This window comes from Pteropus vampyrus, unplaced genomic scaffold, assembly GCF_000151845.1.
Source record: "Pteropus vampyrus isolate Shadow unplaced genomic scaffold, Pvam_2.0 Scaffold58, whole genome shotgun sequence".
NCBI classification, from domain to species: Eukaryota; Metazoa; Chordata; class Mammalia; order Chiroptera; family Pteropodidae; genus Pteropus; species Pteropus vampyrus.
Window position 1 is genome coordinate 5,292,560 of NW_011888839.1, and position 13,023 is coordinate 5,305,582.

General features: G+C 39.9%; 1 protein-coding gene across 3 annotated transcripts in view; it reads right to left on the reverse strand.

Moving 5' to 3' along the window:
* GRIK2 (glutamate ionotropic receptor kainate type subunit 2) overlaps positions 1 to 8,418 on the reverse strand; it is a 580,378-nt gene extending 571,960 nt beyond the window's left edge. For all 3 annotated transcript variants that reach the window (XM_011360720.2, XM_011360721.2, XM_011360722.2), the window contains exon 1: positions 8,018 to 8,418. In XM_011360720.2, coding sequence (XP_011359022.1) covers positions 8,018 to 8,132 — 115 coding nt within the window. In that variant the 5' untranslated portion in view covers positions 8,133 to 8,418. The remainder of the gene's footprint in view (positions 1 to 8,017) is intronic.
* Positions 8,419 to 13,023: the final 4,605 nt, after the last annotated feature.

Below are 13,023 nucleotides of genomic sequence, written 5' to 3' on the forward strand. Positions count from 1 at the left end.
ATAGCATCATTCACTGAAAAACATCACTAGACTGGTGGCCAGGATATTCATGTTTTGGTCCAAAATCTGACACTAACTAGCAGTGACCAGAAAAAGTTATTTAACTGCTTTTGGCTAACTCAGGATACTAGATTCGATGATCTCTAAAGCCCCATTTGTCTCAGATATTATAGGATTCTATAGTCAGAGTTTTCTTTCATCTAGAGAGAGTTTTTATTTCATTTCTTCTGGCCAAGGAGGGGCCTGAATGCATTGAAGGCTATGATAATATGTACAGAATACAGAAGCTTCAGTTGATAAAAAGAAGGGCAGAATTAAAAAGACAACACAAAATAGACCAAACACTAAAGCAGAACATTTTGTTAATTTTCGCTTTGCTTGTTGGATTTTAATTGAGCAACATTCCCATTGTGAAAGGTGAAAGACTCAGAGTGAGACTGAGCTGGAGACAGATGTGGGAATTAGAGGCACCTTCCAAATACTTGCTTTAAGTTCAATGATAGAAAAGTAGCTTGATGATTTATAAGGTGAAAAGCATTTAAAGATCCTTTTGATTGGGAGGAGATATGTCAATGTTAGAATATCATTGACATCTTATTAAGATAATCATTTATGTCCAAAGATTTGGACTAATACAAGCCAAATGATCAATTTACAAAGCATCGAGATGTCTGGCAGTAAATCTGGAAAAGACTGTGTATATCAAATGGCATTTGACTTCTCTCTTTTTCTCAGCCTCTCCTTCACTTCAGTGTTAATCATTCGGCACTCCCTTAGGCACCTAGTATTCTTTTTTGTATCTGAGCATCTCCGTTACAGACAGAATCGATTGATCTAATAAACTCATCCTAACTTTACAGTCTAGGGACTATGTGCTCTCCCTTCCACAACATACTTGCCTTAAAACGAGGCCACGGGAGAGGGCAAATCCTTAACCATAAAGAAAGACAGAATTACATGTATCATTGGGGAAAATATCTGAAAGCTACAACCTCCTCAGATCCTTTCAGATCTTCACACATAGCTCTGCTATCTAGTGACCTGGCTCTCTACTAAATCCAGAAAAGAATGTTTAGTTTTTAGCTAAGGAAATTAAGGATTTAAATCAATCTGTAGGCAAGTGCCATATTTGAATGCTGCTATAAATGGAGAAGAGTCTCAAAGCCTAAATATAAAATGAAAAATAAAAAACCTTACAGCAAGATTTTGAAAGTCTTCTCTAACTTCCCACTCACATTAGTTTTATCAGATTAGCTAATTTTTTCCCTTTGAAAATACAGCAATATAAAATGTTTGGCCCTAAAGGTATGAGACAAGAGACAAATAACCCTTACTTATTTGGGGATCAATGAGGAGAAAAGCACGTGTATCTTAGAGAACCTATAGAATGTGGGGCAGGGCCAGAGGGTTAAAACTAGTAACTTCGGGACCACATCCCATCTAACTGAGTGCTTTTGGTTTGGTCAACTCAGAATTTTTTAAATAATTTTAAAAACTATGTATGACTAAAATTTAGGAGATTTTTATATGGAAATGTGGGTTCCAGCTTTTTCTGGAATAGTCAAAGGAACTGACAACTATGAGTAGACAATTTCACAAGACAAAAAACAGTTAGGGGGAACAGTTTTATGAAAGACTGAGGCTTGACTTTCACCTTGGCACTAACTCTCCTTTAGTGTCCCCAATATAGCAAGGAACTGCCCCTTTTTTCTGGGAGCAGAAGGAACCTGAATGTATTAAAGTATGGTAACCTGGATGCAAAGTTTTAGTTAAAAAAAAAAAAAGGAAGGACAGGATTAAAAGACAACATAAAACAGACCAAATACCTATGACTCTTGAAACTGTAGAAGATCATTTCTATATTATCTCTGCAGTTTCTGTACTAAAGACAAGCTGTGTTTATAAGAAAAAAAAATACCCATAATGACACTTTAAAAGTCAAATATGTTATTTTTAGTTATAGAAAAGGATTTGCTATCAGCACTTACCCTCAACACTCTATCTACTCTTAAAGAACTTTAAATGTCTTTTGTTTTTGAAATAAAACAGACATATAAACTCTTAAAATTGTTTGCTTATTGAAACTTGGTCCTAAACCTAGGTTCACAGTATATGATAAAGGTCTAAAGAAAGCTTATTAAACCTACATTAAATCTTGATAATGTATTAACAAGTCTTTTAAAGTGATAATTTTAATTCTCCAATCTTTGACCATAGTGCTAATCTGCCTTGCCTTTTCGATTAAACTTGTTAAGGGCATTCTATTTAGTCAGTACCCGGAATGGGCCATTAAAATTCTTGTTCAGTAAGAGTTGTGTTCAGTGCTCTGTTGTTTAAAATTCCATTAAATCCAAATGGTCTTTATCGCCCTATGACCACCGTGACTTCAATCAGCCAATTTAATTACCTTACAAAATTGTCAGCAGAAGCAGCAAAGAAAAACAGGAAGCCCTATGACGTTATCAGATTGAAATCTTCCCCTTTGGTGTTTAATCCAGACCAGTCAATGATAATGATGTGCGACTACTTCCTTCTCTTTCAGAAGCTTTTGACCTTACCTTTCATGCTAAGATTTAGGGTTTAAGATTCATTTGAAGCACATCTAGTACCTTGAAAAATGGACTACAAATTGAAGGCCTGTAGGAGAGAAAGCTTCACCACTCAAATGCAAAACAATAAACAATTCCATTTCAATACATCAGACCATCCTACTGAGAAAAATCTAGGCTCTCCCACAAATCTCAAGTATTATGGATGCAGTAGATTAATTTCAGTATAGCACAGTTGAAAGACAGTGAACTCCATTCTATTAAGTGTGTAAAAATGGACATTGACATTTCCTAAGAAATAAATGTATTTGGAGCTACAATAATATAGTAAAATCCTAAGAACAGGAGAAAATTAATTCTTCTCACCTGAATTTCTACCACAAAAGAACAAAACATTTTCTCCATAAGAAATTTTGTTAATCAAAAGAAAATCAAAGATTATGTCATCATCACCACACACCACACTTTATTTAATGGTGAATAGACTTGAAAAGGCTCTGATAATCATTGACATATCACATGTTTGGTCCATGGCATGTTCCTCCTTTGTGTGGGAGTAATTCACATTAACTTTTTCGTAATGAGTAAATGTTGAAACAGTGTCATTTGAGAATTCAAGAAATGAACACACTGCAATGATCACTTGAATTAAACTAAAAAGCAAAAAGCATCTGTGAAGAAATTTCTACTGACATATAAATCCATGTTCACTGCTGAAAGACAACCTCACAAAGGCAGAAAATGTGTTGAGTTCCATGTGTCTGGGTGCAGAAGGGGAGCTATTTCTAGAGGACGAGAAGATCATTTTTCAAAGTCGTTTTCTGAAATGAGTGTGCCTCTGTTGATGGATCACATCAGAGTTATTCTGTGAAGCTTTAAGAATAAGTGAGAACTTATGTGAAAAATAGATTTTTTTTTTTTTTTTTTTTTTTTTTCCGTGTGTTGGCGATTCTTGGAAAGACTTCTCTCCCCTGCTTTCCAGAGCTCAGCTGAGCAGATGTTCGGGCTTTATCTGTTTCAAACAGTAGCCGCTATTACTCCCCCATCCCAGCCTCCCAAGAGCCAGTTTTCCTGATTCCAGATGTAAGGCCACTCCTTCCTCCCGCCCACCTCACTTCTCAAAGGAAGAAAAATCTTTTCAAAGAACTTGTTGAGAGTGGCGGCTTCTAAGCTCTACCGATTCACCCGCACTCCTCGTCGTTGTAGTACATCTGCTACTAATTATTATATCTGGGAGCACATGGGACGTCCAGTAAATAGGGGGATTTCCATAGGAACCCTTTCCATTCCCTCTCAGACTGTAGGTTTTATTATTTGGGCTGTCCCTGAGCTGGTTTCCTTTACCTTCAGCATGTGCACAGCAAGGTGGCTACGTATGCGTTGTGCAACAGACCTGTGGTCAGTGCTTGGTGCCAAGGAGATCTCAGCGGGGACAGGGTGGGGAGGGGAGGCTTGCCGGGGAAATCTTTTAATAAAGGCTTTTACTAGCATGCTTAATAGAAAAGCTAGGTCGAAATATCTGAAGGGAAGAAGTGGCCTACCACATGCTCAGATCCTCGGAAAGAACTATCTTGGAGAAGCTGCCCAGGAGTTTGGGAGAAAGTTTGTGTTGCTGTGTTCGCTCCTGGCGTTCTAAATGCTAATTCCGACAAGAACTTGAAAAACTTTACATCGAAGATGAGAAACAAGTGGTGGCTTAAGGACTGATTCCTTGAAGATGCCAAAGCCCCCAGACTCCGAGAAGGATTGCTAGCCCGGCCCTGAGTCCCGTCTGGAGCCGGCTTCTACTCCCCAAGCTTTCCCAGGACCAGTGGTCGAGTAGACCCGGAAAAGAAGGGCGACTAAAGAAACAAAAGAAATGTTCAAGTACTGCTGAGCCACAGTTCAGTCGGGAGGCCGTGGAATTGGGGCCACGCCCCCGGAGTATGGAAGGATGCCGCCTGCGCCCTCTCTAGCGGCTGCAAGGCCAGGACTCAGCTGCGGAGAAACAAAGGTGCCTCATTTACATAGCGCCCGCACTAAAGCCCTAAAGCCGGAGCTCTGGAGAGAGGCCCAACTAGGGGCGACCCTGTTTCTGCGCTTGAAAAAGCAGGCCGAACGTCTGACCTGATCCGCAGCGGGGGAACTAACTGTCCAAGATTTACCTTATTCCCTGACAGCTTGCCCGCTGACTGGTCGCCGTTGAGAAGTCAAGCTGGATGAAGGCGGGGAAATGTCTACGACCCAAAGCAACGCGCTCGCTCGCCCCCTAACAAGGAGAGGAGCTGACTCTGGGCTGACCCTCAGGTCATCAACTCGCCAAAGAGTTAGTAGGTATTAACTCATCAGTCCTGCAAGCTGAGAGGCGCGTAGCCCCAGCACCCCTGTTGGTGCGGACCTCGCTGCCCTCTTCTGCCCCTAGGCTGCCTTAAAGCCCGGGAAAGCGCCTGGGGGTTGGTGCTGGGGAGACATTCTCTGGGAGATGTTTGCCAAGCAGCAGCTGAGGAGCAAGCTGGGGAATGCACCCCGGCACGAGGGCCAGACGGGTGGGACAAGGAAGGGAGTTGCGCTCGGGAATAGGCGTTTCTGGGCATGACTGCAGGAAGTTTTCTTGGGCACCAAAAAGGAGTCATTGTGCCAAATGTCGGACTTGCTTCGCAAGAGAGCACAGTTGTCTGCGCGTGTGTGTGCGCGCGCGCGCGCGTGAGTGTGTGTGTGTGTGTGTGTGTGTGTGTGAGAGAGAGAGAGAGAGAGAGAGAGAGAGAGAGAGAGAGAGAGAGAGGCTGCGCACCTAGAAGACGGGAGTAGGTGGCAAGGGACTCGGCAAGGGTCATATCCTGCGGGGGGCTGCTTCCTGATCCAAAAACGGTGACAGGGGACTTAGGGAGTGAGAGCAGGGGTAAGGACAGCATAGAGCCCATGAGAGTGATTTCTACCACCTACAGGAAGAGGGGCTGGGGCAAGCGCCTCCAGGGCTCCACGGTTGCTATAGTGCCGCCGTGGCGGCGCCAGGCGCCTGGCAGCTGCTAGCCACGCCTAGTTCCCTGGGGGAGGGGGGGTGGAAGAATGGGCTGGACGTCACCTCCTCAGCATATGTAGTGGGTCTCACCCACACACGGCTGGCCACCCAGAGGCAGCTGCTCCACCAACAACTCCAACCCCTTACCTTTCAAGACATGGGGCCAGGCATGAGGCTCTGATTCACCCTTTCAGTCTAAGAAAAAATAACCTTTCTCAAAAGTGGCTTATAAGCTCTCAGCCAACCATACACTCCACCCAAAACATGTTTTCCCCAGAAGAAAATAAAACTCACATTATTACATCAAAATATCCCCAACAGGGATATGTCCCAATGATTACAATGTACACAGTCCTTCCTCACAACTCATGACAGAAATCAGAGAAAATGGACCTCCATGTGGAAGATGTTTGAAGTTAACAGAAAAAAAAATAACGTTATTTAGAAACTGGGCCGTTGGTTTAGGGTATCAAGGCATCAAGAGAGAAATTCTTTACCTACTCTCCTATTTCTTAAGGAGATTCTTAGTGAGCCTTGGTCTAAGAAAATGTATTTTTGTGTGTGTCAGCTCTTTTGGAAAGCTGCTACACACTCTACTACAATCGCCAAGATTTTTAATATGAAGATATGAAATGATCAGCGAATGTAACAATCTAATGATTCAGCAAATATTGTGCTGCAAGACCAGAGCAGCAATAATTAAATCTTTAGAGTATTGGTTGCAGTTTTTCAGCTCTCAGGCTTCCTTTTCTCCCACCCAGTCTGCAAACACATTAAGACACACTCATTCACAAATATACTTCAGAAGATACCTCATTATTCCAAATAGGAAGGTTGCACTACTCAAAATACTGGGCAAAACTACCATACTGTGGCACTTACCACGATTGAAGCAGTACAGCTGAATACACACATTTCCAGTGATATAGAGACCTGTTTAATCTGATCCAAAGAAATAAGCATTCCTGTGGACGCCTGTTGCTAAGAGCAACGTGCTTAAGTACCATCTAAAGGCATGAAGAAAGCAGGAAAACTACAATAGGAATCCAGTTATAACCCATTGTCTTTTTTGTCATTACAAGCTTTCTGGACTCCATGTGTTTCTGTGTTAGGTGAGAGAAAGGGAAGGTAGAGTCCCTTTTCTTAATATGTGAAAAGCATTCCTAACCCTGGTTCCACAAAACCTGAGAAAGATGAAAAATTTTATCATTCTAGAAAAAGCACATTTTCTAGAAAAGGAAAGGAAAGGAAAAGGAAAGAGAAGCTGTTGACATAATAGGAAATGCAGGCAATTACTCTTCAATTTAAATTTGACGGAGTGACTTAATGTATCTGCTTTTATCTCAAAGACACATACTCAGGATTATACAGTTTCCTGCACTCTTTGGTCTAAATCCACTTGAACTGTCAAAGGAGGAGCCCACAGTGGAAGCATTTACCAGCTTGGCATTCTTCTCTCTCACTCTTATCTACTTAAGGGAACTTTCCCTGACTAGTTCTGCTCCTACTAAAACTCCGTTGGCCATCAAGAGAGACTGAGCATTGCCCACGCTTCATTTCCTCCAAGAAAACCTTTGGACCAGAGTTTCCACTAGAGTCCCACGTTTAGATTTTCCTTCTGGTTCTAAAGAAACCCTGATTCTTTAGGAAAGCAATAGGTTCCCCTAATATATTGTTATCATGCCACAGTGAAATAAAGATGCAGACTTGGACTCTCATACACAACCACCCTCCTCTTCAATCAAGGCTGTTAATCATTCATTAGTCTTAGACAGGCAACGAAAAAGCTGTGAGAGGAGGACTCACAAGTTTAAAACAAATAAAAACCCTTTCTTAGGACGCTACTTCACTTCAACTAAGCAGCAGCCTCCCCTTGCTTAAGTAGAGCCTTCACCCTTACAACAATATTGTTAAAAGCTCTCGTCTCTGTATAGCACCAGGAACCAGAAAAGCGGTGAAATTAACTGAAAAGTGTAATGACAAAATAAATCAAAGGGTTAGCGCCTTTCACTTGCGGACCTTTCCGGGTCCCAGGCGGAAGCGCGCGGACGTCAACTCGCCAAAGAGTTAGTAGGTATTAACTCATCCGCCCTGCAAGCTGAGAGGCGCGTAGCCCCAGCGCCCTTGTTGGTGCGGACCTCGCTGCCCGCCAAGGCCGGAAGGCTCCCGGGGAGACCGGCACCAAGGCGGTGCAGTTCCCTCAGCGTCACTAGCAGCTATATGGCAGGCTACTATGGGGAGGTAATGCAGCGACCACTGGCACTCATTTCATCCTCCTGCGGCTAAAAATTTTTTTTTTTTAAAGGAAATAAAAGGTACAAGGGGGTTCTTTAAAACCCTAGGAGGCGACGTAGCAGAGAACAGGTCAGGATGCATTGAACCCCACCCGCAGGACAGAGCGAGCCCGCCTGTTTACATCGGCTAACTGGGAGCCAGATACCAGGCGATGGAGAGAGATGGGGAATCTTACCAAATCTTAATACATGTGTGGTTCCTTGAGAATATCCAATCCACAGTAAGCAGAGCAGGAGTTTAATGGTGCGTCTGAAGACTGGATTACTTAGAATCAGGGAAATAATCTTCATGGTGTTTCTGTGTCCACAAGCGCGGCACCCACTTCCCGGATCTAGCGTTAGGCTCCCGGTTCGGGTAGGAATGAGGATGTGTGGAGTGGTGGCCGCAGGCACGATCACGGCATGGTCACAGAGAGAGGAAGGAGTCTCCGCTTCTCAAACCCATTAGCAATCGCTGCATGTTCTTCGCTCACTGCGCCAAGGAGCAACCTTCCACTGCAAGGGATGGTGGGACATCCATGTTAGTCGGGGAGCATCCGGGAGAAATCCAGCATGCACACCCACAATGTCCGGCTGCGCGAGCCTGGGGAAGCAAAAGAGCAGAAAAATCAATAGGAAATCCAGCCTTGCAAACGGCCGAAGTGTCGGTAGCAAGCCACAGTCCCAGCACAAAAGGCGCTTTGCTCGCAAAGGTTTTGCCAGGCCCTATTCTACTGCACTGCTGCACAGCTTCTGACGTGAAGCCAAGATTAAGTGAGAAAAATTGAGATAGCTGCTTGCCTCTTAAGGCTCCCTGCCAGTGAGCTTCCCAATATCTATTATGCAACCGATCTGATCGCTTGCCTTGAGTTGTAAGAAAGAAGTCAGATGTATTTACTTGGGGGAAGTGCTTTTATTTTCAATAAAACTCTTTGCCAAGATGGTGATTGGTATATACAAACGGACTTCTTACAATCAACTGACAAATTTTAATAAATGACAATCTAAGTCAAAGTGACTTTGCCAAGGAGTTGTAAAAAAGGAAGTGCTCAAGATGAAGGAATTTACTGCGAATAGAACTTGTGTTTAGGTTAAAAAAGGGTCTTAGTTATACTTTTTATATTTTATCCAGGAATGAATATAGATTGGAGAGCAATTGGAGAGGTGAAGATAGTCATTTAAAACTTGAGTGGGACACTCCTTGATTACTATCCAGGAATAAAAATAGATTTCTTCAAGTGTCTCTTTAGGAGAAAAAATGTTGAATTAAAAGAATATTTTCCCACCGATTCAGCTCATCTAAAATAATTGTACATACATAAAAAGACAATAATGTTTGAATTGGTGCACCAAACTCCAAAGGTTTCAATCACTTATGCCCAAATTCTTCTCTTTTTTTATATATATATGTTTTTCTTTAGGAGGCAGAATATGGGATCATAGCTTAAGCAACATTGTCACAGTTTCATCTTAAAATGCCTTATCATTTTCTAGTGTTCAAGTCAGAATATTTACAGTCCCCAGGCAGTGACTGTCTTGGATTTCACAACTAGTAAATTATTCAAAGAAAAAAATATATATATATGTGTTTATGAAAATAAAAATACATTTTGTTGTTGAAATTGCTTTCCTCTAGGCATATAAATAAAAGATCCAATCCTAATATTTTACATAGTAAATGAAATCAAGATAGATAGTAATAAATATGTTGCTTTATATTAACATTTTTAAGTGATCAAGAAGTACAAAAGGCAAACTGCTGGATCTATATCTTAAAACTGATCTCTTTTTCACAACCAACTAATAGAGGGGGCATGGGTTAAACCTTATAAAAAAATAAAAAATCTTGTCTTATTTGAAGAATACCTAATTTTTAAATAAGGAATGATATGACTATTATTTCCTCCACATAGCAAGAAAACAATGTAATGTTTTCATTCTATCATAACAATTACTTCAATCTACATATTTTTAAAATATTTTAAAATGCTTATTTGAAAATAAACCTATATTTTACAAAGGTGTTAAGTGGGCATTGATTTTTTAAAAAAAAAGATAGAAGCATAACCGCAATGTCAAAAATAAGTATCATGAATGGCTAGTTCTGCAGTGTAGCAGGCAATTCAATCAAATAATTTGACTATTTGAGCACTTGAAAAGGAACACCTTGTGCTAAAACCAAGGGTATCTAGCGACTCCTTCAGTCCGTGTTTAAAATATCTCTTGTAAGATATGTACAGCCCAACATGTTCTGTCTTGTATTTGCTGTCTCATTTATTCCATCGTATTCTTTTTTCTTTTTAATCATAGCAGAGATGATAATGATTGCCAGGGCAAGAATAAATGTCCTTTCTTTCCATCTGTCAATATAATTGATATCTATTACCTGAAAATAGTGTGTTCTATTGTGACTAATCAAAATACTGCAATTCTTCAGTATAGTTGGAATTTAATGGAACCTGAGAAAACAAAATGTACCATAACTCCTAGTTCATGTATTCTGTTAACATAATGGCATTTGACATTACAGTTGTAACTTCTCTACTTAAAACTAGCATACTAAACTATTTACTTTTTGTGGAATTATTTTTTGGAGGTCTTGGAAAAGTGAAAGATCAAGCTTCCAGATTCATGAAGTGAAGTTCTTACAAGTAAATTAAACAATAAAAAGTCTATCATAATTTTTTGCTATTAATTAATCCCCAAAGAACTAATTTTGCGCATATATTAAATTAGGTTCATCGATATCCATTTTACTAATCGGAAAGGCTTCAACACCACAGACAGCAACTCCACCTGTCCAATTGAACTTCTACAAGACAGGAGACGACCTTTCTTCAGGACCGTGGACAGCGCTCCAGACATAGATTTATTCTAGAGTAGTGCATTGAAAGCAGTGGATTGGAAGTAGTACATTGAATGGGTAATGTACCATTTGAAGTGACAGTGTGCATATTTCTACTACACAGAATTTAAATTATGGCATTCTTCACATTGTCAAGAGGACTATTTTTTCAACTCTGTTGTGTGTGTATTTCAGTGTGACATATTGGGATTGCTTGGCATACAGAGGATGTACTAATAGTCATCCCCTTCCAGGGCATACTACTACAAAAGCCATTCACATTAACTGTGTATTCCCTCATGAGCACTAAATTACTTGTTTCCCAGTACAAAAATCATTACCTGAAAGACCACCAAGAATTAAGGATACTGAATAACATGTTGTCAATGTCCATTGGTTAAAGACATTTCTAAAATGTACAATTAGTTACTTCTTTAGAATTCCCTCCCACCAGATTTCCAACTGTTACAATGGTAGTCAAATTAATTTGCACTCTTTCTTATTAAACATCACTTACTCCCGGAACAAAATCGACAACAACAAAAATCCTGAAATTACCTCCCCAGTACTACAGCAGAATGATTCAGTGGTCTAGAAGAGAACCTATAAGTAAGGTAATTTTGAAATTATTACAAGTTTCTCCCCAATAGCAATATCATACATCATAGTTCTGGAGTATATAAAGGATTGATAAAATCATATATAGTATTCATTGACCATATTTAGCTCTTTTTAAAAAAAAATTGTGTTGGTTTTGTAATTTGCTCCATTCTCAAAAGAAAAAAAAAAAAGCACCACGATTCTGCATCAGGCAATCAGACATGTTTAGTATTAGTGATATTTACACCCCTTATCCCATGGTTTCATTTGCCTTTTTCTTATTTTAACCATATGTCGACCTTTATTTCTAGGAGCCAAAGCTCTGTGGGTTCCAAGGTCAAAGCAGAGATGACAAACTGCAGATGCACACACATATGCACACATAGAGAGGAGCTATGTCTAAAAGTAAGCCTCAAAAAAAAAAAAAAAAGGAACACCAGAATGCTGACATGAGAGATATCAAGCCTATAATAAATTAGTGAAGAACAAAATGCATATCATGTCCATGTAAAGCTTGTTCCAACAACAACAAAAAGCCATTAGCTTCATCTTTCGCTATATTTTTATATTTACTGACACTAATGACCTCTTATTCTTGGGCACTATTACTTGAGAAGCAATGTTATTTTTTTATTCTCCCAGTGAAAATGAATCTTATTCTAGTTAGCTGCCACCTGCTGGGGCATGTACAAATGTGTAATAATCCTTACAGCACAATGTTTAAAAAGACAATATGTATACCTTTTACGAGAAAGAGCAAACACATATCCCAAGACAACCTGAATTTCAAAGGTGTTTCAAAGGTTCTTCCATGCCAAATTTACATTTAAATTTTTTACATAAAATTCTTTGTAAGAATTCCACTTGACTTGTCATTGAAGTCCTGCTGTTATGTGACATTTGAGAAATCTCATCTTATAGTAACACCTGACCTATTCTTCCATGCATGTGGCCTGTTGTATTGCAGCTAAGCTAAAATAAACAGCCTGTTCATCCATGGCATTAGAGGTGCCAGAGAATAAAGTCATAGTCGGTATCAGTTAAAACCACACTGTTGCATACTTGCACTTCACTCTTCCTAACTATGAATATTATGCTATGCAACCCCTTGTGATTCTCAACACATATCAGCTGTTCCACCAACATTCTGCTGCATTGATGATTAATGACATTTAGAGTTTTAATTAATTTTTTAGATGCCAAAAAGAAGTGTATCTTAATTAAGAAATTGAATTGGAATAGATTTACATGTCCTGGAACCTCCCCCTCCCACCCCCCAAATTTCAGCCTGTGTGATCTTCAATGGGTTTAAATAGAAGGAAACAAACAGGTAAGATTTCTAGGCATGACATTTCTCTACCACATTCCTCTTGTGCATTTCATTTTGTTTGTTTTACTATTAGGTTCCTAAGGGCACTGGAAGCTGCCTTGGTGGTGAAAGAAATGATTTCTATAAAAAGTTATAAGGTAATGAACTTAGACAAATCAAGATTGAAATATTATTACCTATCTTCCAGCAAACTACAGACTAAGATTCGAATGAATCAATCATCTCTTGTGAAATGAAAATAATCATTAATCCATAAGGTAATTTCTAATGACAAAATACTTACAGTATGAAGATGAAGAAATGATAGAAGGGAATCTGTTACCGAAAGTATAGTAGTAGTAAGTTTTGTAGTATCCCCTACTCACTAAAATGGAAATTATTATAAGGAGCCTCAGCTGAGTCGTGTTGTTTAGTAAAGAACTCCTTGA